Genomic DNA, 25,993 nt, shown 5'->3' with positions numbered 1-25,993 from the left:
ATGTACTCACCAGAAAATTGGTTTCCTTGATCATCACCTAAATACAAATCTGGAAACGACACCAATTGGACATCAGACTGAGGTGGGGGGTGGGGGAGGGGATGGGGGTATGCCTACACAATGAGTGCATTGCGCACCGTTTGGGGAGTGGTAACACTTGAAGGTGCTGACTCGGGAAAGGGGGGGTGGGGAAAAAATATGAAACTATTGTTTTTAACTTGCACTGTTCACTTAATAATTTATCATGAATATTTCCCATATTATTTCATATCATTGTACAAGAAATAATGTATACATTATGAGGACATACTGTATCTAACAAGATATACTGTTAGACTCTTTGATTCTGTAAAATTAAATAAAAAAAAATCAAAAAAAAAAAAAAAAAAAAAAAAACTTGGCTATCAGAGCTCAGCCCACCCTAGCCTGACTTCAGCCTCAGTCCTCTGAGCTGCAGATCTACGGGCTTTGGAGAAATGACTCAGAGTTTCTTTTTGATCTGGTTAACTAATGGCAAGTAGGACCATTCCCATTGATAGCCTTGATAAAACATTATGATATCATAGAGCTTATCTTGGCAACTAACCCTTGATAGTAAACAATTTAGTCACTTGAGGGTAAGATGATTACCTTGAACAAATAAAAGATAAGTTGTAATTGCTTAAATGTGATGCAGACTACAATGAATGGAAGGCCAGTGTTTAAGGCCACTGTGCTGTTTTGTTGAATTTTACATATGGAAAGAGTCACTTGCTAGGGCTACAAGCTGCAGTGTTAAAAATTATTTTGTTTAGGCCTTTATACAGGAAGTAATTCCATTTTGGGGTATTTTTTAAATTGTAGTAAAATGCATCTAACAAAAAATTTACTAACTGTTCAGTTCCGTAGCATTAAGTACATTAACAATGTTTGTACAACCATCATCACTGTACATTTCCAAAAATTTTTTATTATCCCAAACAGAAACTCTGTATCCATTTAACAATAACTTTTCATTCCCTCTCTCCTCTTAGCCCTTGGTAACCATTATTCTACTTTTTATCTCTATGAATTTGCCTATTCTAAATACCTCATATAAGTGGAATCATACAGTATTTGTCCTTTTGTGTCTGGCTTATTTCACTGAGCATATGTTTTCAAGGTTCATCCATGTTGTGGCATGTGTCAGAATTTCATTCTTTTTTAAGATTGGAGAATAGTCCATTGTATGTATATACCACATTTTGTTTATACATTCATCTGTAGATGGACATTTGGATTGTTTCTACCTTTCGGCTATTGTGAATAAGGCTGCTATGAATGTTGGTGTACAAGTATCTGTTTGAGTCCCTTTCAGTTCTTTTGGGTATATATCTATTAATAGAATTGGGATTGCTGGGTTATACGGTAAGCCTATGTTTAACTTTTTGAGGAACCACTATTCTGTTTCCATAGTTGCTACGTCATTTTCTATTCTCATCAGCATTGAACAAGGGTTCCAATTTCTACATTATCTTCACCAGTATTCATTTTCTGGTTTTTTGATAACAGCCATCCTAATGGGTATGAAGTGGCATCTCATTAAATTAGATTTGCTTCGCAAACTATTTTTTTAAAAAAAGACACAAAGAGGAATTATTATTATATGCCTGGCTTACCCTGTATACAAAAAGATGCAAACATCCAGTGCAAGTCCCAAAGTGAAAGCTAAAATATGGCTGTAGCTGTTGACTTTTAAACATAACAACACTAATATTTCTCTAAATAAGAAGGTAATCTTGAGTTTTAGGATTGCAGTTAAAAGTTCTACAGCAAATGCTTGGAATATAAACATATCCATTGGTCATTACAAAAGCCCACACGAGCCTGACACATGTATTTGCTCAATACCTTTCTTAGCAAAACCACACTCAATACAGTTAAAACTGCCTCAAACTTGACCCCAATGTATTAAAAGGCAGGACCGCGCCAGCTGCGCCGCGCATGCGCGCCCTTAGGCGTGCTCCCGCGCGGTATTTACGTGCTTGCGTGCGCGGCCCCGCGGGGCGGTGCAGGGGCGGGGCCTGCGGCTGTGCTGGCGGTGTTGGCCATGGCGGCTGCGTCTCGCTCCGTACTTCTGCAGCGCTGTGTTGTGTCGCCGGTTGGGAGGCACACCGCCTCTCTGATCTTCCTGCATGGCTCAGGTGGATTGCACTTTTATGTCCCGGTTTTCTGCAGTTTGGGAAGCATCCTCCCTTCGGTTGCCCCAGTGTTGCCCCAGTGGAGGAGGCGCCGGGCCCAAAAGGGGCGCAGTGGGCTCGGAGAGGGTGGCTTTCCCCTAGCTAGTCCACGGCTGTGGACACACGGGCAGGGTCAGCTGTCCCCAGCCGTACCCCCTGTCCTTCCATCTTGCGGTCATCCTCCCACCTCCCCGCTTCCGGCCCTCGTGTCCCGCCGCTCTCGGCGATCCCTCCATTCACCACGTTCTCTCCAGTGCAGCCCTTACCACCGCCCCATTCCTCGCCCCTATTTTAAACAGAGCAAGTTAGTAAGGTAAGTCTTCCGCTAGAGGCGAATGAATTATTTAGTGCTTTTCAGGGTCAGCTACTAGTGATTTGCCATTGCTTGCTTTCAGTCTCCCATACTAATGTTGACAATTGAGATAACAGTTAACTTAGATAATATTTACTGATTGTCCCCTTTTTGTAAGGGACTGTACCAGCGTTGGAGTGCCTTCTCTTGTTTTCCTTTTTCCTTCTTCTTTCCACTTCCCCGTGTCATTAAACTTCCAAGATACAGCACAGAGTCAACTGTGAGTCCCAGGGACAGGTATTCTTCCACTGCCTGCCCTTAGTAACGTGCACTTAATTCTGTGTATCTTTCTTAACAGTCATCTGTAATTACTTATGTCTGTCTTCCCTACTGGATTGTGAGCTCCTCAAGAGTAAGGACCCTTGTTTTAATCTTTGCACCCCCAATGATTGGCCTAGGCTAAGTTCACAGGAAATGTTATTTTTAAAGAAATGGGACACAGCCAGTGTCCTCAGGGGGCCTACCTAAAGTTAAAAACAAAAACAATTCAATTAGTTTGAGTCAGCAGTGAATGGAACATCACAAGATGGTGCATGATTTACTGCCAAGAGAATTGTAAGAAAAAAAATGTGGTTAGGCATTATTAAGGCATTTGGAAGATGAAGAGCTTGTCAGACTTTTCAGAGAAAGTGGTCTTTGAGCTGAGACCTGTGGCTTAAAAGGGGTGGTGATTGGATAGTGGAGGGAATTGGAAAGGTACAGGGTAAAGAAATGGAAATGGGCAGTTGTGGGAGGTATTCTGTTTATTTTGAAAATGAGACTAGATAGGTTCAACAGCTTCTTGCCCAAGCTCACTTAGCTATTACTGTGAGTGGAATTGGATTTGGGATTTGTTATTTGAACCCAAATTTCTCTGACTACAAAATCAGTGCTCTTGTGGAGTAAAGTGAAAAACCCTGAACTAGAATGTATCATTTTGGAGACAGGGAAGAAAGGGGCCAATGATGTTTAAGGGGCAAGACTGGACATATATTTGGAAGGTGAGGTGTTCAAGATGACAGCAATGCTTTGTAACTAGGAGACTGGTGGTACTGTTCAGGGTTCCAAGGGTGTTCATTTATAAATATCCAAAAATGCAATAGTATACCTCTTGTCATAAATAAGTTAATTCACACTGTTGTTAGGAAGAACACCTAGATTATGTTCTTTTTTCCCCTGGACCACTTTGTTTAAATGACTATCCTTATTTTCAATTTCAAATTACTGACATATTTATAACCTGTAAGGGCATGTCTCTAAAACCCAGTCATACATTGTTTATATATATTTTTTCCCTTTGTATTTTGAACAAAAAATTTATCCAAAGAATTCTGCCAAGTATGCAAGTATAATATGATTCCTATATGTTTAAATCTCCATTGAAGTAAATAAAACTCTTACTGGGAGTAGATCTTTATCATCCATGTTAGAGGCTAGTGATTTTACATTAGACTTTAATATGTGTGGTTATGTTATAGAAGATGTTTGGCTTCTGGTTAATGCAAAGATGGGCAAACCGCTTATAACAGTTTTATCATACTCAATTTTACCATGCTTAACCAATTAAATCAGTTTGATTGTAACAGTTTTACCATAGAAAAAGGCGCTGGCTTTTCAAAATGTGGGCATTGTGAATGGATGGTTGGATGTTGTTTTGTAGCATTCAGTCTTATTCTTCAAGGCTGAAAAAATGTATGTAGAGACAGATTTTGTTTTTTAAAAAAGAATCTTAAAACCTTAAGGTTTTCTTCTAGGATACAGCAGCCATAGAAGAACACATAAGAATGTAAATTTTATATAGTCAATTTAATTTGAGCCTTTCCTGCTAATAAAATACTAAGGAGGTACCTTCTTTTGTTATGATAAAAAGAAATAATAGTTTAATTAGCTTTGTTCAATCTCTCAGTTTAGATTAATTCACTCTTATTACTTGCTCCTGTAGGACACTGGTACTCCTTTCAGTGGTATTCATACTTGTAATTACCTAATTTAATGTCTGTATTCCACATTAAACTATAAGGTTCACAAAAGCCTAAACCGTGTGTTTTTGTTTATGGCTTTCTCCCCATATAATAAGGCTTCAGCACTGAGCCTGAGTTGGCTCTTGCTACAGTCACCAGTAACCTCTGGATTGCTAAACGTAGTGAACATTTTTCAGTCTTCCTCTTGTTCGAACTGTCAGCAGCATTCAACTTCCTTCTCAAAAAACTCTTCTGGTTTTCTTTCTATCTCTATTTGCTCCTTCTGGTTTCTTTCACAGACTCATCCGCTTCTCGATGTGGCCATTAATGATGGGATTTCTTAAAATTTGGTCCTAGATCCTCTTCTCACTGTACATTTTTCTCTCCAGGCTAACCTCCATGGCAGCGTATGGATTCTGTTTTTACCTATACATCAGTGACTCAAGTGTGTGTCTCCTTTTGAGGCCCCCTTTGAGTTCTAAACTTGTTTATCCAACTGCCTGATAGTCATTCATTAATCTATTCACTGCGAATAGGACACTATGTGCAAGGCAGTGAGTGTTCTGGGCTCTTAGCATCCAGCAATGAATAAAACAAACCCAAATCCCTGCTCTCTTGGGGCTTATGTTGTAGTGAAAAAAATGATACGGTAGAAGATAGTAGGTTTAATGGAAAAAAAGAAAGCAAGATAAGGGGGGTGGAAGGTATTGGGGTAGGGGTGGGCTTGCAGTTAAATAAAGTGGTCAGTATAAGCCTCACTGTGAAGATGACACTTCACAGCTAGACTTTGGTGAGTGAATCATGTGGATATATGGGGTTAGACTTTTCCAGACGAAGGAAAAACTGAGAGAGAGGCTCTGAGGTGGGTTCCTTGAGATGTTCAAGGAAAAGCAGCAAGGCTAGTGTGCCTAGAGTGAGAAGAGCAGGAGAGGATATCTAAGAGGGTACTGGCATCCAGGTAGTGTAGAGCAGGGGTCTGCAAACTCTATAAAGGGTCAGATAGTAAGGATTTTCAGCTTTGTGGGCCACATAAGGTCTTTTTCCACATATTTTCGCCTTCTCTCTTTTTCTTAATGACTCTTTAATAATGTAAAACCCATTCTTGGCATATGGTCCTTAAGGACCTTATGCTGATTTTGTCCTCCCCTCTGACTGGCCGTCATTTGCTCAAGCAACCCCTGGTGTAAGACCCTGTATGCATTATAACGAGGCACCTCTCATTCAGCATTTATGGACCTGTTGCTTGTTGTGTTCCCTGTCTAGGCTAGTGTGTAGTACTGTTGTTCACCCAGGTGCTCTGGCCAAAAACCTACGAGACATCCTTGAAACCTTTGACCATTGACCCTCATAACTCATCTATTGCCAATTTCTGTTCATTTTACTTCCTAAATCTCTCTAGTATCTAGTTCTGTCTGTGTTATCATCCTGTCACCTGAACAGTAGCCTCCTAACTGATCTCACATCTACTTTTGTTCCCCTTCAGTTCTGTCTTCACACAGCTTCCAGTGATCCTTAGAATCATGCCACCTTGCTGTCAATACCCTGGTGTGTCTGTGCCCTTAGGATTTGTCAGGTTGCCAGTTTCTCCATCCTCATCCTGCAGTCCCCGCTCTTCCTTATTCTCTGCCTTTCAGTTCTCAGATGTCATACTGCTCCCTCCCGTCTAGGGTCTTAGCACCTGCCTTTCCTCTGCCTGCCACGCTCTTTCCTCTGCACTTCGTTTCCCACTACCCTGTAGATTTTAGTTCCCATCACTGAGCAACTATTGCATGTCCAGTTTTTTGTCAGTCCTCTTCTAGGCATTAGGTGAACAAATAACTCTGGATAAAACACATAATGAACCTTGCCTTGCAGAGCTTATAGCCTAGAGAAATTATCTCTGAACTCCTTGACTCGATCGGTTCTGAGTATAATAAACCCTTGCAGCAGCAAGTGTCTCATCTTTGCAGCAGTTACATTTGTCTTTCACATTTATTTGTGTGATTATTTGAATAATGTCTGTTTCTCAGAATAAACTATATGCGCCATGAGAGTAGGGGCTCTATTCCCGCCTCACCCACCCCATCAGTGCCTCCTTTCTAACAGTGAACACTGTGCCCAGCACATTGATAGGTATTCAATAGACAGTTTTTGAATTCAAACCTTAATTGATTAAAAACTTAAAGTTGTTACCTCTAAATTTCCTCTTCAGAACTATATACGATGGACCTATAGTTTCCTCCATTTTTTGGTGCAAATATACATACATTAATTTTGCATGAGCTTTGATTATTTTTCACCCTTCAAGTATATAATCATTATTTTAGGTCATATAACCTGTTACCAAAATTAAATTCTAGTTTTTTCAAGTTAAAAATAAAAGTACACTAAATACTCCCTTTTAAAGGTTATTGTTTTAACCAAGAAAATTATATTAGGTTGTTCCAACTACAAAAGTTTAACAGTCACTTTAGGAATTTATTACTTTTAAGAGTAAGATAAGAATTTACAGTGTTAAAATCAGATACAGATACAGAAAGAATACCTTTTAGAAAAATCAGTTTGTTTGTTTGTTCCTATTATGCCCATTAAACAAATGAGGAAACTTAAACAAGGTCATCAAAGTGACAGTGGTGAAGCCAGGAATAACATAATCAAAAGCATTGCTACCTATTGATGCCTGATCATATTGATGTATCAGTTTCTATATGGATATTTTTATGTATGGAGATTTTTTTATCTCTTATTTCAGCCCTGTGTGACATGAAAGTTATAGACTGCTTTTAAATGCATTATATTATTAAAATATTTATCTTAATCTAGATTTTGTGATTCATCAGGTGATTCTGGACGAGGATTAAGAAGGTGGATCAAAGAGGTTTTAAATCAAGATTTAACATTCCAACACATAAAAATTATTTATCCAACAGCTCCTCCCAGGTATGCAGTAATTTATCTCACTGCTCAATATAACTGTGGCATAATATGTATAAAGAAGTGTGCCAGCTAGATATTCTTTAAGCGTAATTCTGTATTTAAGACATCTTAAATTAGGGTACTTTTTTCCCAGAATATATTGTTTATTGCAGTTATACTATTGGGCCAAATTTTGCCAGGTGAGTGATTTATTCCTCCTCTATAAAATGTTCCCTAAATCTCTGAATTTAAACTGTGTCCCAGCTGTGACTTACAGGACTCTGCTTCCTCTGTCCTGCAGGTATTACTTAACTCTCAAGCTCTCTTCTTCCCCACATTCACCCCAAAAGGAAATTTAATAACTCCAGTGAGTGTAATCTTTCTAAAAATTTAGTTAAACCAGAGTTCATAATCTCCAGAAAAGGGTTTTATGAGATTCTTTCCACATTTAAAAGGATTATTTAGAAATAATGTTATGCTTTTTGAATCAGTAAACCCGAATAGAAATATGGAATTGAGTACTTAATAAATATTTAGATTATGTAACCTGTAGGTGTGTTTGACAAAATTCACAATAAGATTGGTATAGATAGTTTTGAAGTCAAACTGCTTTTTATAAGTATTAAATTAGCATATGCACACTCTTTTATCCTGAACGCATAATTTAAACCAGCATTTAAATTGCAAATATTTTTTGTGTAAGTCAAATAATGTGCTGAGCTGTGCCCCAGTCTGACTTCTCATTATCTATTCTTGATTCACATCAAGCATACTATGTGCTTATGCAAATGCTTTGCTTTAATTTTCCGTTAATTTAGTATTAAGGAGAAATAGAACCAGGACTTCAAGGACGTTTTTATGTGTACTGAGAAGAATTTACTTACCTCAATTGATAGAATTGAAGGAGGAAGAACAAAATGATAATGTAAGATTGAAGATTCAAAAAAATGTTAATATAATTTTTGGAGAGTTTAAGTGTTTGGTAATACATACAGAAGATCACCAGCGAGTTATTTTTGTGCTAATTGAATGTCTTCGAAAATGTCAAAAATGTGTTAGGAAGTATTCCCTTCTATGTTTTCTGAGTTTGTGTTATTTATTCCTTAAGTGTTTGTTAAAGTTCACTAGTGAAATCATCTGGACCTGATGTTTTCTTGGGTGAAGGTTTTGATAATTAATTCAATTTCTTTTGTAGAATCAGGGTATTCAGATTTCTTTTGCTTTTTGGATCTGTTTTGATAATTTGTATTTCTCATGGAATTTGTATCTTTTATCTAATTTGTCAAATTTTTTGTCATAAAGTTTATGATATTTCCTTTTAATGCTTTTATGATTTATTGTTGATAATCTTTATTTCATTGCTGATAATAATTTATATCTTTTTTTCTTGGTTCACCTTACAAAGAAGTTACCAATTTTATTAATCTTTTCATAGAGCTAACTTTTATTGTTATTCTCTCTTATTTGTTTTTCTGTTTTGTTTATATCTACTCTTATATTTCTTATTTCCATCTATTTACATTAAAGCTATACATTTCTCACTCTAGCTTAGTCCTACTAATTTTGTCGAAGAGAAGGACTCATTTTTTCTTTTACTTTTAAAATAATTTATGTTGAAATATTTTCTTATCTCCTTCATGGTCCCATTATTATTTCTGTGTAACAAACCACCCAAATAACAGTTTTATTATGGTCACAAATTTTGTGGGCTAAGAATTCAGAAAGAGCACAGTGATGAGAACTTGATCTGGGGCCTTTGCTGGGAAAACTTGAAGGCTGGGGTGACTCATGGCCTGACTGGTAGGGACTGGAGTCACCTGAAGGCTCACTCACATATCTGGCAGTTAATGCTGGGTATTAACTAAGACCTTCCTTTTGTCTGTTATTGCAACACCTACGTGAGCCCTCACCATGTGGTATTTGGGCATCCTAGCAGCATAAAGACTAGGTTCCAAGAGCAGATGTCCTAAGAAAACCAGGAGGAAGCTGTATTGCCTTTAATGACCTAGTCTGAGCGATTAGATAGTGCTATTTCCTCATTAGTTGGAAAACCACTCAGATTCAAGGGGAAAAAGCACAGACCTCCACCACTTGATGAAGTATCAGAGTATTAGATAGGGTCACATTGTAAGAAGAGCACGTGGGATAGAAAACATTGTTCTGGCCAGTTGCAGAAAAATACTGTTCTGGGACCTTCTTAACCCATGGGTTAATTAGAAATATGTTTTTAATTTCCAAATATTTGGGACTATTTTCGATATTGCTATTGATTTCTAATTTTATTCCTTTGTTAAAAAATATCCTGTACGATTTTATTTGATACTCACTGGAACTTGTTTTATGGCTTTGCATATGTTCTAATTTGGTGGCTGTTCTTGTGCATTTTTGTGTATAGTGTTCTCTAAATGTCAACAGTTCAAGGTGGTTAGTAGTTTTACTCAAATTTTGTATATGCTTAGTGATTATTTTTATAAATTCTGTTAGTTACCAAGGAATGGGTATTAAAATCTCCAACTATGATTTAGATCAGTCTGTTTCTTCCTTTAGTTCTGTCAGTTTTCTCTTCATATATTTTTAGGCTGTATTATTAGGTGCATACCAATGTAGGATTATTGTCCTCACCATTAATAGCTACTTTATCTTATAAAATGTTCATTTTTAATTTCTGGTAATACCCTGAAGTATACTTTGTTTGATAATAACAATGTATATGTCAGCTTTCCTAATCTTGCTGTTAGGAAAGATTGGTAAATCTTGGCAAATCTTTTTACCCTTGTACTTTCTTTTGTTTAGGGTTGCAAAATGTCTTTTCTCATCCTTTTACTTTTAATCTACCTGTGTCATTATATTTAAAGTGGTTTCTTATAGACAACACATAGTTGGTCTCTGTTTTTTTACTTACCAATCTGACAGTTTTTGTCATTTAAGTGATTTGTTTAAACCATTTACATTTAATGTAACCATTGATATGTTTTAATTTAGGTCAACCGCTTTTTTTCCTATATTTTCCTTTTATACCTCCTTTTGCATTATTTTGAATTTTTTAAATATTCCATTTTAATTTGTCCATTTTTTTTTCCTGATTTCTCTAGGGATTATGATATACATAGCAAACCTCTTACTTAAAATTCATTTTTTACCACTTTCAGTGAACTTTAGAAGCCTTATAATTGTATACATCCATTATCCTCACCCCTGTATGTTACAGTTGTCATATGTAGCTCATCCACATACACTGAAGATACCACCAAACCAGGTTATAATTTTTGTTTACATGTTTTAAAGAACAGTTGAACAGTAATCTATTATATTTACTCAGTTGTGGTCCGTAATAGCGTATTAGTGTGTTTTGAGTAAATTGTGAATTACCAGTTTAGCTATAAGATATTCCTTTTTTTAACTATATTTAATAGATATTTTTAATCAGCTAAGTTAGGGGCATATTTAATGAAAGTCAGCAATTAGTTTGCTGTGTTGATTTAGGTGGAAAATGTTGCATTATTTTTTTTATAATGGCTAATTTGGACTCTTTAATTGAAGTGCCCAATAAAGATTTTTATTTCTATGACACACTGTAGCTGTATTTACAATTAGAGGTTTCCTTAGTTTGGGTTTACTATTAGAATTTCCATTTTTAAAACGGTAATTTTTTAACAAGCCATTTATAATTTATATGATGATACAGCTTTTTTTGGTGTTTTGAAAAATTCTTGAAATAATAAGATTTGCACAATGTCTCCACTTTTTGATTTACTATTTTCCCACATAAAGTCCACATTTATATTTTGCATTAAATATGTATTCTAAAATAGATTTGGGCACTTTTTATTTAGACATAATAAACAATGGATTCCTCTTTACTCCATCACTTAGGATTCCTATCTGAAGCATGATATTAGGAGATCCCTCTCCTGATACCAGTAGATCTGTACAAGTATGCTAGTAAGGAACTCTACTAAAAAGCCATTTTGAGGAAATAGTTTACTTTGGTAAGTATTAGGTATGTTTAAATACCTACTACCATGTATAAATTTGTTTTCTTAGAAATCTATTTTTATAAAAAAGATAGAAAAGAAAAATGTGATCGTTTTCTAGAAATCACAGTGTGGATTTTATAAGAGTTAAAGTCAACAGATGTTTAAAGCACAAATAAAATAATTTTAAACATTCTGTTATTTCCAGCTGACACAGATTATTCCCAAGTAACGCAAATGGTTATTGACATTCATTGTTCAACAGATACTTATTTAGTATCTACTGTATGTCAGGCTTTGTTCTTGGCACTGGGGCTGTCACTGTGGAAAAGTAAAGTCTCTGCTCTCAGGGAGCTCACACAGAGACAGAAAGCAAAAGGGAAATTGAATGTAACAATTTCAAATAGTAATAAATGGCATTAAGAAAGGCAAATAGGGTAATGGAAGAGAGTATATGTGTGTGTTGCTGGGAAGAAGAGAGGTATACTTTAAATTCAATAGTCAAAGAAGCTCCCCTGAGAAGTGGCATTTGAGCTGAGACCTAAATGATCAGTGGGAGCCCACCACGCAGAAATGTGGCGAAGAGCTTTCCAGGCAGAGGGAATATCAGACGCAAAGCCCTTGCATCAATAATGAGCTTGCCCTGTTTGAAAAAAAGAAAGGGATAAATGTGACTGGAACCTAGTGAATGCTGAGGAATGTGATATGAAATGAGGACAAAGAGGAAGACTGCAGCCAGATTATCTTAAAGGGTATGAATGACCTTTTGATTTTATGACATTAAGGGAACACAGATCAAAACCGAACTTGGTATCAAGCTGAATGTCAATTCTTTCTTTTCATTCTGTTTTTTTTTTTTTTTAACCTTGGATATTTTATTCTATCTTAATACTTGACCAATGTGTAAATGAGTTGATTGATTGATTGATTGATTTAGGGGCCACACAGATGTTCTTCGCCAAACATATTTATTTATTGTGGTAATGTCTGAGCTGTTTTATACCAGCTAATAAAGTGAGTGATTTGAGGAAGAAGGTGAATGAGTATAACATATGTGCCAGTTTTTTTAGCTGCTTAAGAAATAACCTTTTATGCTTTATTTAAAGGTTATTCTAACATTTTAAGAGATTTGTACATTCTTGATTATGTTTTCTTAACATAAAAGTTCTAAATTATTCTTTGTCTCATTAAATTTTCCTAAATATTTCCTTTGTACAGAATTTTAGTTTTCTTAGAGAATTTCAAGAACAGAAAGCTACCATATTAGTAAAATACTTAAATTGGGATGCTACCTCTGTGGAGCATCTATCTCTAATTAAGTAAGGCATTGTCAAAGAAAAAAGTTAAGTGAATGTCATTTTTTTCCATTAATGGCTGAGTTCCCAGAATGATTCACATTTTAGCCTATGATATCATCCTTATTTAAGTGTTTAGACAGACAAACACTTACAGAAATAGCAGACTAAAATGAAAAGGGAAGTAGAAATAATTCAAAAGGGTAACAGTCTAATTCGAACTTTAAAGTGAGTGTTGTATATTCAGTTTTGATTTAGAACTTCACTGTGATTTTAATGGCAGTTCTAATACAATTTGAGATTCCATTTTGCTTGACAATGGCTATGTGGAATGCGCCTACTTTCATTTTCAGAGTACTTTAAGAAAGCTCACTCTGAGAAGAGATTCTGGAAGGAAGAAGGCTTGAATGCTTTCTGCCTTCTCTCCCCTTCTGATTCCTATTTCCCTCTCTTGAGCCAAGCAGCTTCTGGGGTCAAAAGGCATATGGAAATGAGGGAGAATTTAGATTCTGTAGGAGTCCTAGTAGAGAATTGGTTCAGGATTTTATCTGTTCTGTACCAGTTGAGAGCCTGGATAGAGAGCAATGTAGGAAAAGCCCTAAGAGCTCAGTCTGCAAAAATCTGCCCTCCTTTCAAGTTTAGGTCATAAAATATTAATTCTCAGATAATAATGTTGTATTCATTAAAATTGCAAAAGGACTTTTGAGGAGAATTTTTTGAAAGTATTTTATAGGTTATTAATTTTTTTGATTAATTTCTTGGATAAATAAACAGCAATAGGTGCCTAAGAATAGCCAACACAGGTATGAGACAATTTCAGAACATGCTATAAAACCACTGAAATACATAATAAGGTTAATATGATACTAAACTGATAAATAGATTAGTGGAATAGAGCCTTTCTTAACCAAAGCTCTTCATCTGAATCACAGAACACAGAAAATTGTTTGACCATTTTCTTGATTTTCCCAAGGACGGTGTAGAACTAGTACCATTCTAGATGCGCTGGAGGGAAATCAGCTCGATGTACAGTATATGTCTTAGGTATTAGGACTTAATTCATGAATTATACCTTAATAAAGTTGATTGTAAAACCTCAATTGATAGTCTTAAATGCTAACATTTTAATGTATGTGAGCACCTACCGCTGTTAGTGCTGTGAACAAGGGACCTTTTCCTACCTTCTTCATAAAAAGGTAAATTTTTGCAACCTTTGTGGAAGTAACTTTGAAACAATAGATAAAAATTGCACCATTCAATCCAGCAGTCATATTTCTTGAACTCTGTTCCATAGCAATAAAAAGTTCCAGGAGATAAAAAGCATGTATGCAGGTATGTTTAGTGCAGCATTGGTGACTAAAACCTGGATGCAATATGAATGTCCATTAGTGGGAGAATGGCTGATTATACTGTGCAACTTCTTTATGATAGGGTATCATATAGCCACTTAAAAGGATGAGTTAGAACTATATCAGTTGGAAGGATTTCCATGAGGGTACTATTAAAGGAAAAATGCATGATGCACATAAGAAAAGCAGATAGGCTTATTTTATTTTGAAAAGCATATAGTGTTCTAAGAAATGTTCTGTAAATATGCATATTTTAATACATATGTAAGAAAAGCATTGAAGGATATATTCCCAATCATTAAGATGGCTTACCTAGCATGGAGGACAAGATAGATATGTGGGGGAGTTGGACAGGAGAGGAAGAATGGAAAGATGAGCCAAAATAAATAAGATTTATATACAAAAATCAAAACCGCATGTATTTACAATATACATTTATAAAATTTTATATGTCTGCATAAATTAGGGAAACTGTTAAGTTTTTATGTATTGACTTACAGGGTTATTCATAATATCCATCTAAATTTTATTTTTATTTATTTATTTTTTTTCCACCTAAATTTTAGAAAGCATGTTGCAAAATAATGTTTATGGTCCCCTATATGTGAGTTTTTGTTAAATTTGAGTCAGTGCACCTTTCTTGTTTCCAGCTTTTTTTCAATTTCTCTGAGAAACTTTCCAAATATAACACTCTGGATGCCCAGGCTCCTTAAGTGGTATGATCAATATAAAAAAGTGGTGGTGTAGTTTTCTTGTTCTCTTCAGCACCACCCACTGGCCCTGAAGATTGCATGCTTCCTAAGGGTAATGAGAATTGAATATCTCTAGTTCTTTGGGTTTGCTGAGTAAAATATAAATTTGGGGCCAGGCACAGTGGCTCATGCCTATAATCCTAGCACTTTGGGAGTTCTGGTGGGAGAATTGCTTGAAGCCAGGAGTTCATTCGAGAGCAGCCTGGGCTACATAGCAAGACCCTGTCTCTATAAAAAATACAAAAATTAGTCAGGTATGATGGTGCGCACCTGTAGTCCCAGCTGCTCAAGAGGCTGAGGCAGGAGGATTGCATGAGCCCAGGAGTTGGAGGTTGCAGTGAGCTATGATGATGCCACTGCACTCTAGCCTGGGTGACAGAGCAAGATCCTGTCTCAAAAAAACAAAACATACACAGAACATCATGTTCAGGTCTCAACTGGTGTCTGTTAAACCTCTCTCCCCTTTTTCTTAAAAATCTAGCTGCACATTTCATGCTTTTACTTCACTGACTTTGGAGGATGAGAGTATACAGCTAAATCTGAGATGACAAAGTTGTAGAGGTATCGATGTGGGAGGAATCCTGTATCCGTGGTCATCAAAGGGAAATGTTACTTATCTTTGGTTTAGAATTCTTTCAAATCATGATAGAGACTTTTGTCACTGACTGTTTTCTATGGTACTCTTCCATATAGCAAACCTTGTTATTCACCATTACATAAAGAGAAAGCAGTATCTTTTGTCCAACTCTCCTGTCCCTCATTTTTGGAAAACCTTTGTTCTCCTTATTTATCTAATGTAGCCACCTGTACCTCTTTGTGTTTGTCTACAGAAATCTCTTGATTGTTTTTGTTCCCTTTTCATTTACCTCTGCCAACATAGAACTCTATTGTAATTTGAAATACCTTCATGGCATGTCTGTGTGTGTGTGTGTGTGTGTGTGTGTGTGTGTATTTTATATATAAACGGACATGGCATTCCAGAACATGAATATACAATGAATGGGTTAAGATTCACTAATACTGTAACTGTTCCACTTCTTAAAAGATGGAGAGAATCAGTAAAGATGATGAACTGACATTAGTAAATGTTAATGGAAGAAATAATATAGAAGAGTTAATGCAATATGCAGGGGGGGTGTTTTTAATATGCATTCTTTAACTTATAAAACTTGAAGGAAGTTGAAATTATTCATTCAAAACATGAATGTTTGGGGAATTAAAGCATCCATTTTAATATTCCCTTTTCCTTCTCTTTCCTTTTTGTTTTTAAACAGGCCATATACTCCTATGAAAGGAGGCATCTCCAACGTATGGTTTGACAGATATAAAATATCTAATGACTGCCCAGAACACCTTGAATCAATTAATGTAATGTGTCAGGTGCTTACTGATTTGATTGATGATGAAGTAAAAAGTGGCATCAAGAAGAACAGAATATTAGTAGGTAAGACCTTTAAATGTTGGTAATTTATAGTTTTTTTCACTTTTGTCTAATTCTATCCATCAAATTTTTACTTGGGAATATTACTTAGAAGCACTTATATATCATTTGACTTATTCATAGTTTCTGATAAACTTTACATATTGAGGGGTTCAAAGATAGTAGAAGTATAAACAGCAGCTCAGGAAATTTTAATTGATTTCATTTTTGAATAATAACATGTTTTGAGAATCCCATGGCAGTTAAAATTTAATTTCTAGTTTAATTTTCGATTGAGGTTATGCATTTCAGTTTTTAAAGCATTTTATTTTAATTAGCTTAAGTCTTATGAATATAAGTTTGAACTGTTATTGCCATGATTAAGATAGAGTACACGGTCAAAATATACCATCAAATGAAAATTAAACTCTTTACAATTATAAGAATAGGGTATTTACAAACTTTTGTTAAACATGCCTTTGCCAACCCCTGTTCCCAAGGGAATGTAACACAGCTCTTTATTCTACTTAATACCTTTTTCTTTTTCTGTACTCATCAAATACACAAACTACTAAAAGTGAGATGGTATGTGTAGAATGTGAGTGGTAGAGGATGTATTTTAGTTAAAAGGGTTTTATTTCCAAATGTAACTATTTATATTTATAATGAGTTGTATTTAATGATGAAATTATAAAACAAATTATCTCCATCATGTTCTGACTGAATAACATTAAAATGCACCTTGAAATTCTGTATAGACAGGATTTGGGTAAATTAACAGACTGTGTTTATTGAAATACCAAACTGTCCATTGAGTTACAAAAGGCAACATGATATAATAGATAGAATCCATCCTGTTCTAGAATCCATTCTTTTCTGTCTTGGCTTCAGTTTCTACTTTTGGTAGTTAAAAGCAATGTGATCTCCAGCCCAGTAACATCGCCTTTCTGGGCCTCAGTTTCCTCATCTATGTTTAACTCTGTTTGTATTTCTATGTGTGACATTGATGTTTAACTCATAGAACATTATTGGAGCACTAGGAAGAGCACAAGGAAGGAATACACAACTCAGGATACGGGATTATGAAACAGAAGATGGAATTCAAAATATGTGACTGTTGCATCATTCAAACTGTAGTAGGTTTTAAGTCCCCACTGTGTGCCAGGAAGTATTTTAGATGCTCAAAGGTACACACACATAAATAAAACAGGATCTATCTCACAAATTTCTTACAACCTGGAAGGGCCCATGAGGTTCTTAAAATGGTAACTGTAACACCAGCCAGGCTGTGATGAGTACCCTAACACGGTATAACTAATAACTAATATATGATATATTAGTTATACCATGGTAGTGTATATTTCTTCATCATGATGCCTGGCACAGAGCAAATGCTCAGGAAATCTATAATGAATGGCATGACCTGATCAGTCAGTTGGTGATTTAAATAAGTAAGTACCATATAAATTCAGAGAAAGAAGAGCCACATGCATAATTATTAATAATATTAGATTATCTTATCTTCTTCTGACTTTATTAACATATTAACATATTGGAAGTGTCCAGGGTGCAGAACATAAGCATATTTCATAGTCACTGTGTTCTCCCTTTTTGTGAGAGTCTCGTCTTGAAACTCTTCATTTCTTTCTATTATGTTGCTGTCTAATGTGAGAAATCAAAATGGAGAAAGGTATATCATTTTCCCTTTTAAACTGTTGTGCTTAGAAAGTATATATTGTAGTGATACTCTTAAATTAGTTGACATTTATACTTGGTAGTTTTAAAATTGCCGTTATATATCATAGTGTATTATATTTAGGTAGTGTTTAAGTTACAAAGTTGTTTTTATATACAATACATCTCTTGAACCTTGAATTTTGGTAAAATAGGATATACTTACTCTCATTTCAGAGATAAAGAAACCAAAATTAACGGAGCTTATTGACTAGTTGGAACTAGAACCCAGGTCCCTTGACTTAGTCAAGAACTTTGTACTCTTAACAGATTCCTTTATTGGCCACTAGGTGGCGATAATTTGTTAAAAGAAAATATTTATATAATTTAGGTTTAACTTTGATCTAGGATGTATAGAACCTGACAAATGATATGAACAGATTATCAGAATTTTGATAATATGAGCAGGTTATCAGAATTTTGAAGCAGGGAGAAGCAAGTGCATCTGGAACTACATTTGAGTAATTTACATCAATGGTCTAAATACTCATCATAAAGGGAATGGTTAGAGAATTACAGTCCATTAAGAGAATTGAATATTATATACCCACTAAGTACTACATATACATACATAAAAGGCACTCAGTATTGTTCAATTAAACAATAATTATAAAGTTTTGTAATTCTGTGGAAAGACTTTCAAATCAGTTACTACATGAAATAAAAAACAAGGTATAAAATTGTACATATAGAGTGAATTTAACTGTTAAAATGAATTTTAAAAGAACACGTCAAAATTACATATGGGTAAAATAAGATTTGGATTACTCATTTTCTTCTTTATATGTATCTGTATTGTAGAAACACTTTGCATAGTGGGTGTGTAATAATATAATAATTTTATAATAAGATTCAAAATAAAAATAAAATGAAGGAATAGTTGGAATTCTCAAGGTGAAACTTAGCGCCACAATTTCCAGGCTGCCTTTTCCAGAACATATACAAGTTTCTTCTGAAGCTCTGCTGGGATGTAAAACTTAAGAACGATTGTATTCTTCTACTTTCTTTGAACATGTATATGTTTTAATTAAACAACTTATGTTTCTTTAAAGCAATATTAGGACTTTAAAGGCTTAGGACTATTGTTCTAACAGTTTTCCGTAGAGGAAAATAAATGGTTTCTTTATTCTGCAAATTTTGTGTAAGAGTAAATACACAAGCAAATATGTTAGGCATAATTTCTATATTCCCAAATCTTTTGAGACTTTATTGCACTTAAGTCTAAAGAATAATTATAATAGTATATAAATTAAATGGAAAAACTTTTTAAATTTGGGATAGTGGTGGAGTTATTACGTTTTTAAAATCCTATTCAGTTGATAGCAAACTTTAATTGTGTGATTTTTATTTTTTGTTTTACTATTTTACTCTCAGATAGATTATCTTAATTTTTCCAATATAGCTTTTTTATAGATTGTTTCTGTTTTATTTTATATAAGGAGTTTATAAAGCCAGGTTTATTATTTTTTAAACATGTTTTATTCAGCTTGTTAATCTTAAATGTATGTTGAAATGTTAACTCTTGACATTTTAAATACTTCACCAGCAACTATAAATATCCATTATAACCATTACCTACAATGAATTTACTATTTGGTATTTACTTATTGAGCAGTGTATTTTATATTAGGCTTTAGACTCTTAGATGGAAAATCGAATTCAAATAACTAGTCCTTTGTGTTAAATTTTCTTCTATGAGGAAAAAATATACAAGGTCCCTTTTCACAGTAGTGTCCCGTGCTAAAGGTAATTGTATTGTCAAAGACGGCTAGTGAGGAATTACACATTACCTCACAAGATTATAAATGGGTAAAGGACTTAGATTAAATCTTAAAATAATAATATTTCAATGAGTACATTTTTCTTCATTGTAACTTATGAGAATTAAATGTGAGGCTAAATGTCCACAGGATGCATTTATGCGTGTGCATAATGACATTTTATATGTGGGTAAATGTTTTTTTTCGTTGTTTTTTTAAGCAGTCTGGTCCCATCAAGGCTCCCTAAAGTGATTAGGTTCCCTGGTCAATAAAAATGAAGTGTTGGGGACATTTAATGTGTAAAATTTTCTTGATAGGAATGCTTTTAAAATCATTTTTAATATATTTTTGCCCACTAATCTTTCTTATTTGCATTTTGTCTTTTATTGATCTTTATCTTAGCTTCAAAATTGTCTTTTTATGAAATATTAATTTTACTATTGTTCCGTTTATGAATTTTGAAGCTTTTTTCAATCACTGGTTCAGCTTAGATAATCAGAACTTCATTGTCTAGTATGGCAGCCACTAGCTACATGTGGCTCTTTAAATTTGAATTTAAACTAACGTTAAATAAAATTTAAAATTTAGTTCCTCAGTCCCACTAATCATATTTCAAATGTTGTTAGCTACATTTGGCAAACACATAATTAAAGCTTTTGAATTTCTCAGAAAAATAACAACTTTGTTCCTGTAGATTCGATATTTATAGCATATGGACTTCTTTTATATCATGATCGTATCTTCACATTTTGTTTACCTATATACTTAATTTTGAATAATTTCCCACATGATTGTGATTCTCAAACATCTGTTTTATTAAAAATTAGACATATATGGTGAGATTTTGTTAGTGGGTCTGGGGTTGAGTCTAAAATCTTTATTTTTAAAAAGCCAGATTAGGAATGATTGGCCTGGAGCACACTAATTCATTTCTAGGTTTTCTTCGCTTTACTTTTATATCAAATCATCAAAAAGCTACATTTCTTGATGATAAATTTGTTTTCTTATAGAAATATCTTTATTGAACTACAATTTACATTGTTTATTCAATAAATATTTATTAAGCACCTGCTATGTACCAGGCAGTGTTCTAAGCATTGGAGGATACACTGGTGAATAAAACAGATAAAAATCCCTGCTCTCATGATCTTTACATTCTAGCAAATGTTAAGTCTTTATGACCCAGAAGAGTCCATAGCAGGTGCGGCTATACGTAGAATGTTTGATTTTGAATTGTTTAATAAAGATCCACTTAATAAATTCCACTAAGGATTTCAATGCTAGGAAAACTTTCTATTACAATATGATTTGTTAAGATGCCTTCTGTTAAAGAGTATTTCCTTGCTGTAGAGAAACTGTTAAATGCCCAGTTGTGCCCTTAATTACTGCCCCCACCCCAATATCACAGTCTCTTAGTCTCTTTCTCTTTCGTTCTTGATCTCTCCTTTCCTCAGATCCCATTTCTCCCTCGCTCATACCCCCCCCCCCGCTCCAATTTTAGACATGTAGTTTTATTACTAACAATGTATTTGATTGTAAGCAACCTAGAATTCATTTGCTAAGTAAATGGGTTATAAGTAACAGAGGGGAGATTGGAAGAGATGAGGAAAGTGAGCAATTGCTAAGATGTGTGAACTTTTAGGAAAGTTAGAATTGTGTCCCGAGAGATAACAGATTCTTATTTTTTTAACTGAAAATGAATTTCTGTGTTTGTAATAACTAAATTTTGAAAGCCCTTATGATTTCAGTGTTTACAATGGAATTATGAAGTATTTGTATTTAAGAACTTGGTAGAAACCCTAGAGATCTTCTAGTCCAGCTATATAATTTTACTAGAAATGAAATCCTGCATTTAAATAATTTACACAGAAACAGTCAGCTAGGGAGTGTCACAGGCAAGACTAGAACTCAGGTTCCCTTATTTTCAGCCTAGTCCTCCTCTTTCCACTAAACCTCTGAAATAAGAATAAAAAAAAAAAGGAAAGAAAAAGAAAATGCCTTTTTGTGTCTTTATAATATTGATAAATTTAAGAGATATTTGTAAATGTTTTTACTAATTTCATCCTATAATATATGGTTTCTAACATTTCAATTAAACTTTTACTGAGTTTTCACTATGTACCAGGCTCTATACTCACCACTGGGCATGTAAAGATGAAGCCAGCTCATTAGTATGTGTGCAAGAAGAGGGCAAAGGCACTTTGTTCAGCTAATCATAAGCACTCAATCAAAGTTTGATCATTGAAGAAAGAACTGTTTCTTACTCTTAAGGTTTTTCTAAAGAACTAATTGATATAAATTTAATTCAGATAAATCTTATTAAGAATCTTATTTCAAAATGGTTTGCTTTATAACCCACATAATGTTGTTACATTGAATAACTTCAGAAGCAAACAGAAGTCTATAAGTAGAATTTGTGGCAAAACATAATATGATTTAGAATTCTTTCTGCGCACTTATGATGAACTACCAGAAATGCTAATTTTGTCTACTTGCAGTAAGCTCTTTCTATCCAAATGGGACATGTCAAAGATTTATTAATGCACACATTCATGGATGATGTAGCCCAGTGACTTTTAGCCTTTTGGGGACTCTAATGCACATATGCAAGTTTTTCGTACAGTTTCAGGATGCCTATGCTTTTTCCTCCCCTGTCAAGCTCATTCATGAATTAGGTATATCTGTATCTTGGAGTGTTGGGGGAGGGGCATTTTGAAAGAGCCTGTCAGGTGATTCTCATCCATGGTGGGCTACTGCTACTGATGAGACCTATTATTTCTTTCTGGTATGTTGAAAATCACAGATATGATCCTTATCATACATGATCATTATTTACATATTATGCCCTTGCAAACCTAAACTTTGCAAGGCTGGTAATCCTCTCTCATATATTCGTGTCCTGTGTCCAAAATAATACCATCGGCCAGCCCCAGATAAAGTAGTCCTATTTTAATAAATATTAAAGGAGAGTAGAGTATACATTAAAATCTGTTATATGAGATCTGAATTCCGAAATTCCTAGCATTACATCTAAAATAAGGGGTACAGCCTTAAGCTGATCACTTAATCTCTTTGGGCCTCTGTTGCCTTCCTGTATAAAGCAGGATATTGTAGTAAATTCACATTTATGGTCTCTAAGACTTCAGCATTACATTTTAAGTAAAATAAAGCAGTAGGCTAGAAATAAGGAGACTGAAGTCTACATCAAAGTAGATTTGTAATTTCACAAGTGTGTGGCTACAGGAGTAACTTTCTATATTTTCTCATGAAACGTAAATGAGATGTCGTGTAACTCTCATTCAGGCTTGGGAATGTCATTCCGAGTCCCTGACCTGTAGTCAGGCTTGGAATCGCCACTGTCTCTTCTGCTGTCCCATCATGCACCTGTCTCCACAGTCTGTGATGGATGTATTTCCTCATCAAAGTCCCTCTGAGTAGGAGGGTACATGTATTTTAATCTCCGTATCGTCAGTGACTAGCACAGTGTTTGGCACATAGAAGACAATAACAGCTTTTCAAATGAATACATGATCTTTTCAGACTCTGTTTTTAAAAAGTACATATAGGTATACATGCTTTATTTTTATTATACCAACATAAATCAGTTTCCAAAATAATATTGTAATCCAAAATGTTTTAACTAGCTCACCAAATTTTTGGTCATCCTTCCTAATTTCAAAATTCACTAAATTATCTGTTACATGGCAGCCACTAGAAACGTAACTCCTCGTGGAGCTGACAGCTTGGCAAGTAAGACCAAAAGGTACATGTTCTTATTATAACTGTAGTTGTGATGTGAGGATTTCTGGAAGTATAAACAAAATATAAGTAGACATTGAAAGTTAAATCAATAATGGTTATACTATGACTCATATCTTGAATTATGATAAATATTTTTACTTGGTGATCCTGGTTTCTTTGTTCAATTCTAGCTCCTTTTATAACACAAATCTCTCTACCATTGATGATATAGATGGAACAAGGTTGTTTACTCATAGCAAGCCTTTTTCTATGAAACTTAAGGTAGACTAAATTTCCTTTTAGCACTGTATCATTTAAAGGTTTCTCTACAAATACTTTAAAATTATTTATGGCTGATTGACATAGATACATCTTATTCTAAATTATTATTGCATGTATTCTGCTTCTTCTGGTAAGTGTATTTTTGCTTCTTTTAGGAGGCTTTTCTATGGGAGGATGCATGGCAATGCATTTAGCTTATAGAAATCATCAAGATGTGGCAGGAGTATTTGCTCTTTCTAGTTTTCTAAATAAAGCATCTGCTGTTTACCAGGTAAGTTCTAGATTTAAAAAACTGAAACACGAAACATACACACCTTGAAACTAAACCAAAATTGATAATTAAGCTCTAAAAACTGATGCTCAGTTTATGCACAATTGACATAAATTGAGCATTCCTGGAATTTATAGCCATGTTAGTCAGATTGACTAAATTCCAGCACATCATTAATGTTCACGAAATGGCTTGTACAAAGAATATTGTTAAGCAAAATGTCAAGGAGGAAAGGATATATATATATATGCTCATATATATGTATGTATGGCATATATGTATCTTTTATACATATTAAAAAGCTAGATGATTATACCCAGGTTTCCTTATTATGTCATGAACATAATCAAAACAAAAAAAAATTATATAGCTGATAACTTATTTTGCAGCAATATCCTAATTTATGAATACGATACATTACAATGTTATAACTTCATTACCAGAAGTAGAATGATAAAGAAAATATAGAAATGAGAACTAGAATGTAATTTTCCCCTTGATTGTACGTCAGCTCTGTACTGTCCCTTCCTTTCACTTGCTGGGAAGAGGTCTGTCTCCCCAAGTCACTCAGTTTCTTTAGGAAATGCTTTGGCCATTTTCGAGACAGTCCTCTATAGAATAAATGCAGGTCACATGCAATAGCTCAAGTGATTCCAGCAACCAGCTCAGTCCCCAGGCCTGGCCAACCAGTGTGTATTTGAGATAGCACCACCTCTGCCTGTTTTTTCCGTTTGATTATTGAAACTCTGATAAAATTGGAATTTTTCTGCTCTAAGAATGATCTTTTTAAATGGAATTTCTTAAACTTTTCCATTTTTATTATCTTCTTCTCTAGGCTCTTCAGAAAAGTGATGGTGTACTTCCTGAATTATTTCAGTGTCATGGTACTGCAGATGAGTTAGTTCTTCATTCTTGGGGAGAAGAGACAAACTCAATGTTAAAATCTCTGGGTGTGAGTGCAAAGTTTCATAGTTTTCCAGATGTTTACCATGAGCTAAGCAAAACTGAGCTAGAAAAACTGAAGTCATGGATTCTTACAAAACTACCAGGAGAAATGGAAAGGCAAAAAGAATGAATCAAGATTGATTTGTTAATATACATGTAATATCTTTGTGAAAAGTGATTTTTACTGCCAAATTATAATGGAAAATAAATATTAAGAAATAACAATTTTCTGACTTATATATTTATTAATTATTAAAATGCTTAGCACTGTAGAGTGTAGTATCTTGATGGCAAACATTTAGACAAACATTTTTCTGACACATTTCTGTAAATATTTATAGATCTTTTAGGCATTTAAAAATTTGAATTTAAAAAAAATAAAGTATTTTAAAATAATATAAGGGCAGTCAGAAAACCTGAAAGGACTTAGCGTAGTGTTATGTTGTCTTTCCTACAACTTTCTTTAAATTATCTTTCCAAAGATATTTGTGTTTATGTAGTTTTTGACAGAAAAGCGTTAATGCTCCAAGTTTGTAAAGTGGTTTCACATTATCTCCCTTGATCATTACAAGAGCTTTGTGAAATACGCTGAGTAGTTGTTACTGGTATTTGACAATAGAGAGGGAAGGGCTGAAGATGTTCCCACAGCCTCAAGAGCCAGGACTTGAAATTCAGGTCTCCTGGTTCTCTGTGGAGCTCTCTTTCCCCTAGACCAAATTGCCTCTCTGCTTAGGTCTCAGTTTCATCTGTAAAATGATGCTAATAGTACTTATCCCATGGAGTAGTTGTTGAGATTTAAATAAATAGCTTAAAACCAATACATAGTAAGTGTTCAGTAAATATTACCTATAATGAGAGTCATGGTCTACTTTATTAAATAATAACTGAAAAGTAACATTATATTACTCCATTGAAAATGCTCTCAATACTATCATATTTGTGTAATATATTGATTGGTAATCTCTTATCATACATAATCTAAATTTTCTCTTATTTGATCCTCCCAACAACTTTTTAAGTTTGGTTAAATATACATCATCCCCATTTTGTATAAATGAAATCATAAAATATCTGCTTTCATTCAA

At 34.4% G+C, this 25,993-nt stretch overlaps 1 protein-coding gene across 5 annotated transcripts; it reads left to right on the top strand.

The window, feature by feature from the left end:
* The first annotated feature begins 2,068 nt into the window (after window positions 1-2,068).
* On the top strand, window positions 2,069-25,096 carry LYPLAL1 (lysophospholipase like 1). Of its 5 annotated transcripts, none has more exons than XM_069459464.1 (6): window positions 2,069-2,162; window positions 7,310-7,409; window positions 7,559-7,585; window positions 16,078-16,199; window positions 23,848-23,963; window positions 24,799-25,096. In XM_069459464.1, the coding sequence occupies exons 1-6, from the start codon at window positions 2,069-2,071 to the stop codon at window positions 25,036-25,038; spliced, it is 699 nt and encodes a 232-aa protein (XP_069315565.1). In that variant the 3' UTR covers window positions 25,039-25,096. The 5 variants fall into 5 exon arrangements, with proteins under 5 accessions (XP_069315565.1, XP_069315564.1, XP_069315566.1 ...); XM_069459463.1 differs by having other exon boundaries at window positions 16,030-16,199; XM_069459465.1 differs by lacking the exon at window positions 7,559-7,585.
* Window positions 25,097-25,993: the final 897 nt, after the last annotated feature.

The sequence above is a fragment of the Eulemur rufifrons genome, chromosome 27, assembly GCF_041146395.1.
Source record: "Eulemur rufifrons isolate Redbay chromosome 27, OSU_ERuf_1, whole genome shotgun sequence".
Lineage (NCBI taxonomy): Eukaryota > Metazoa > Chordata > Mammalia > Primates > Lemuridae > Eulemur > Eulemur rufifrons.
Note: the sequence above shows the minus strand (reverse complement) of the source record. Positions and strands in the feature narration are given on the sequence as shown.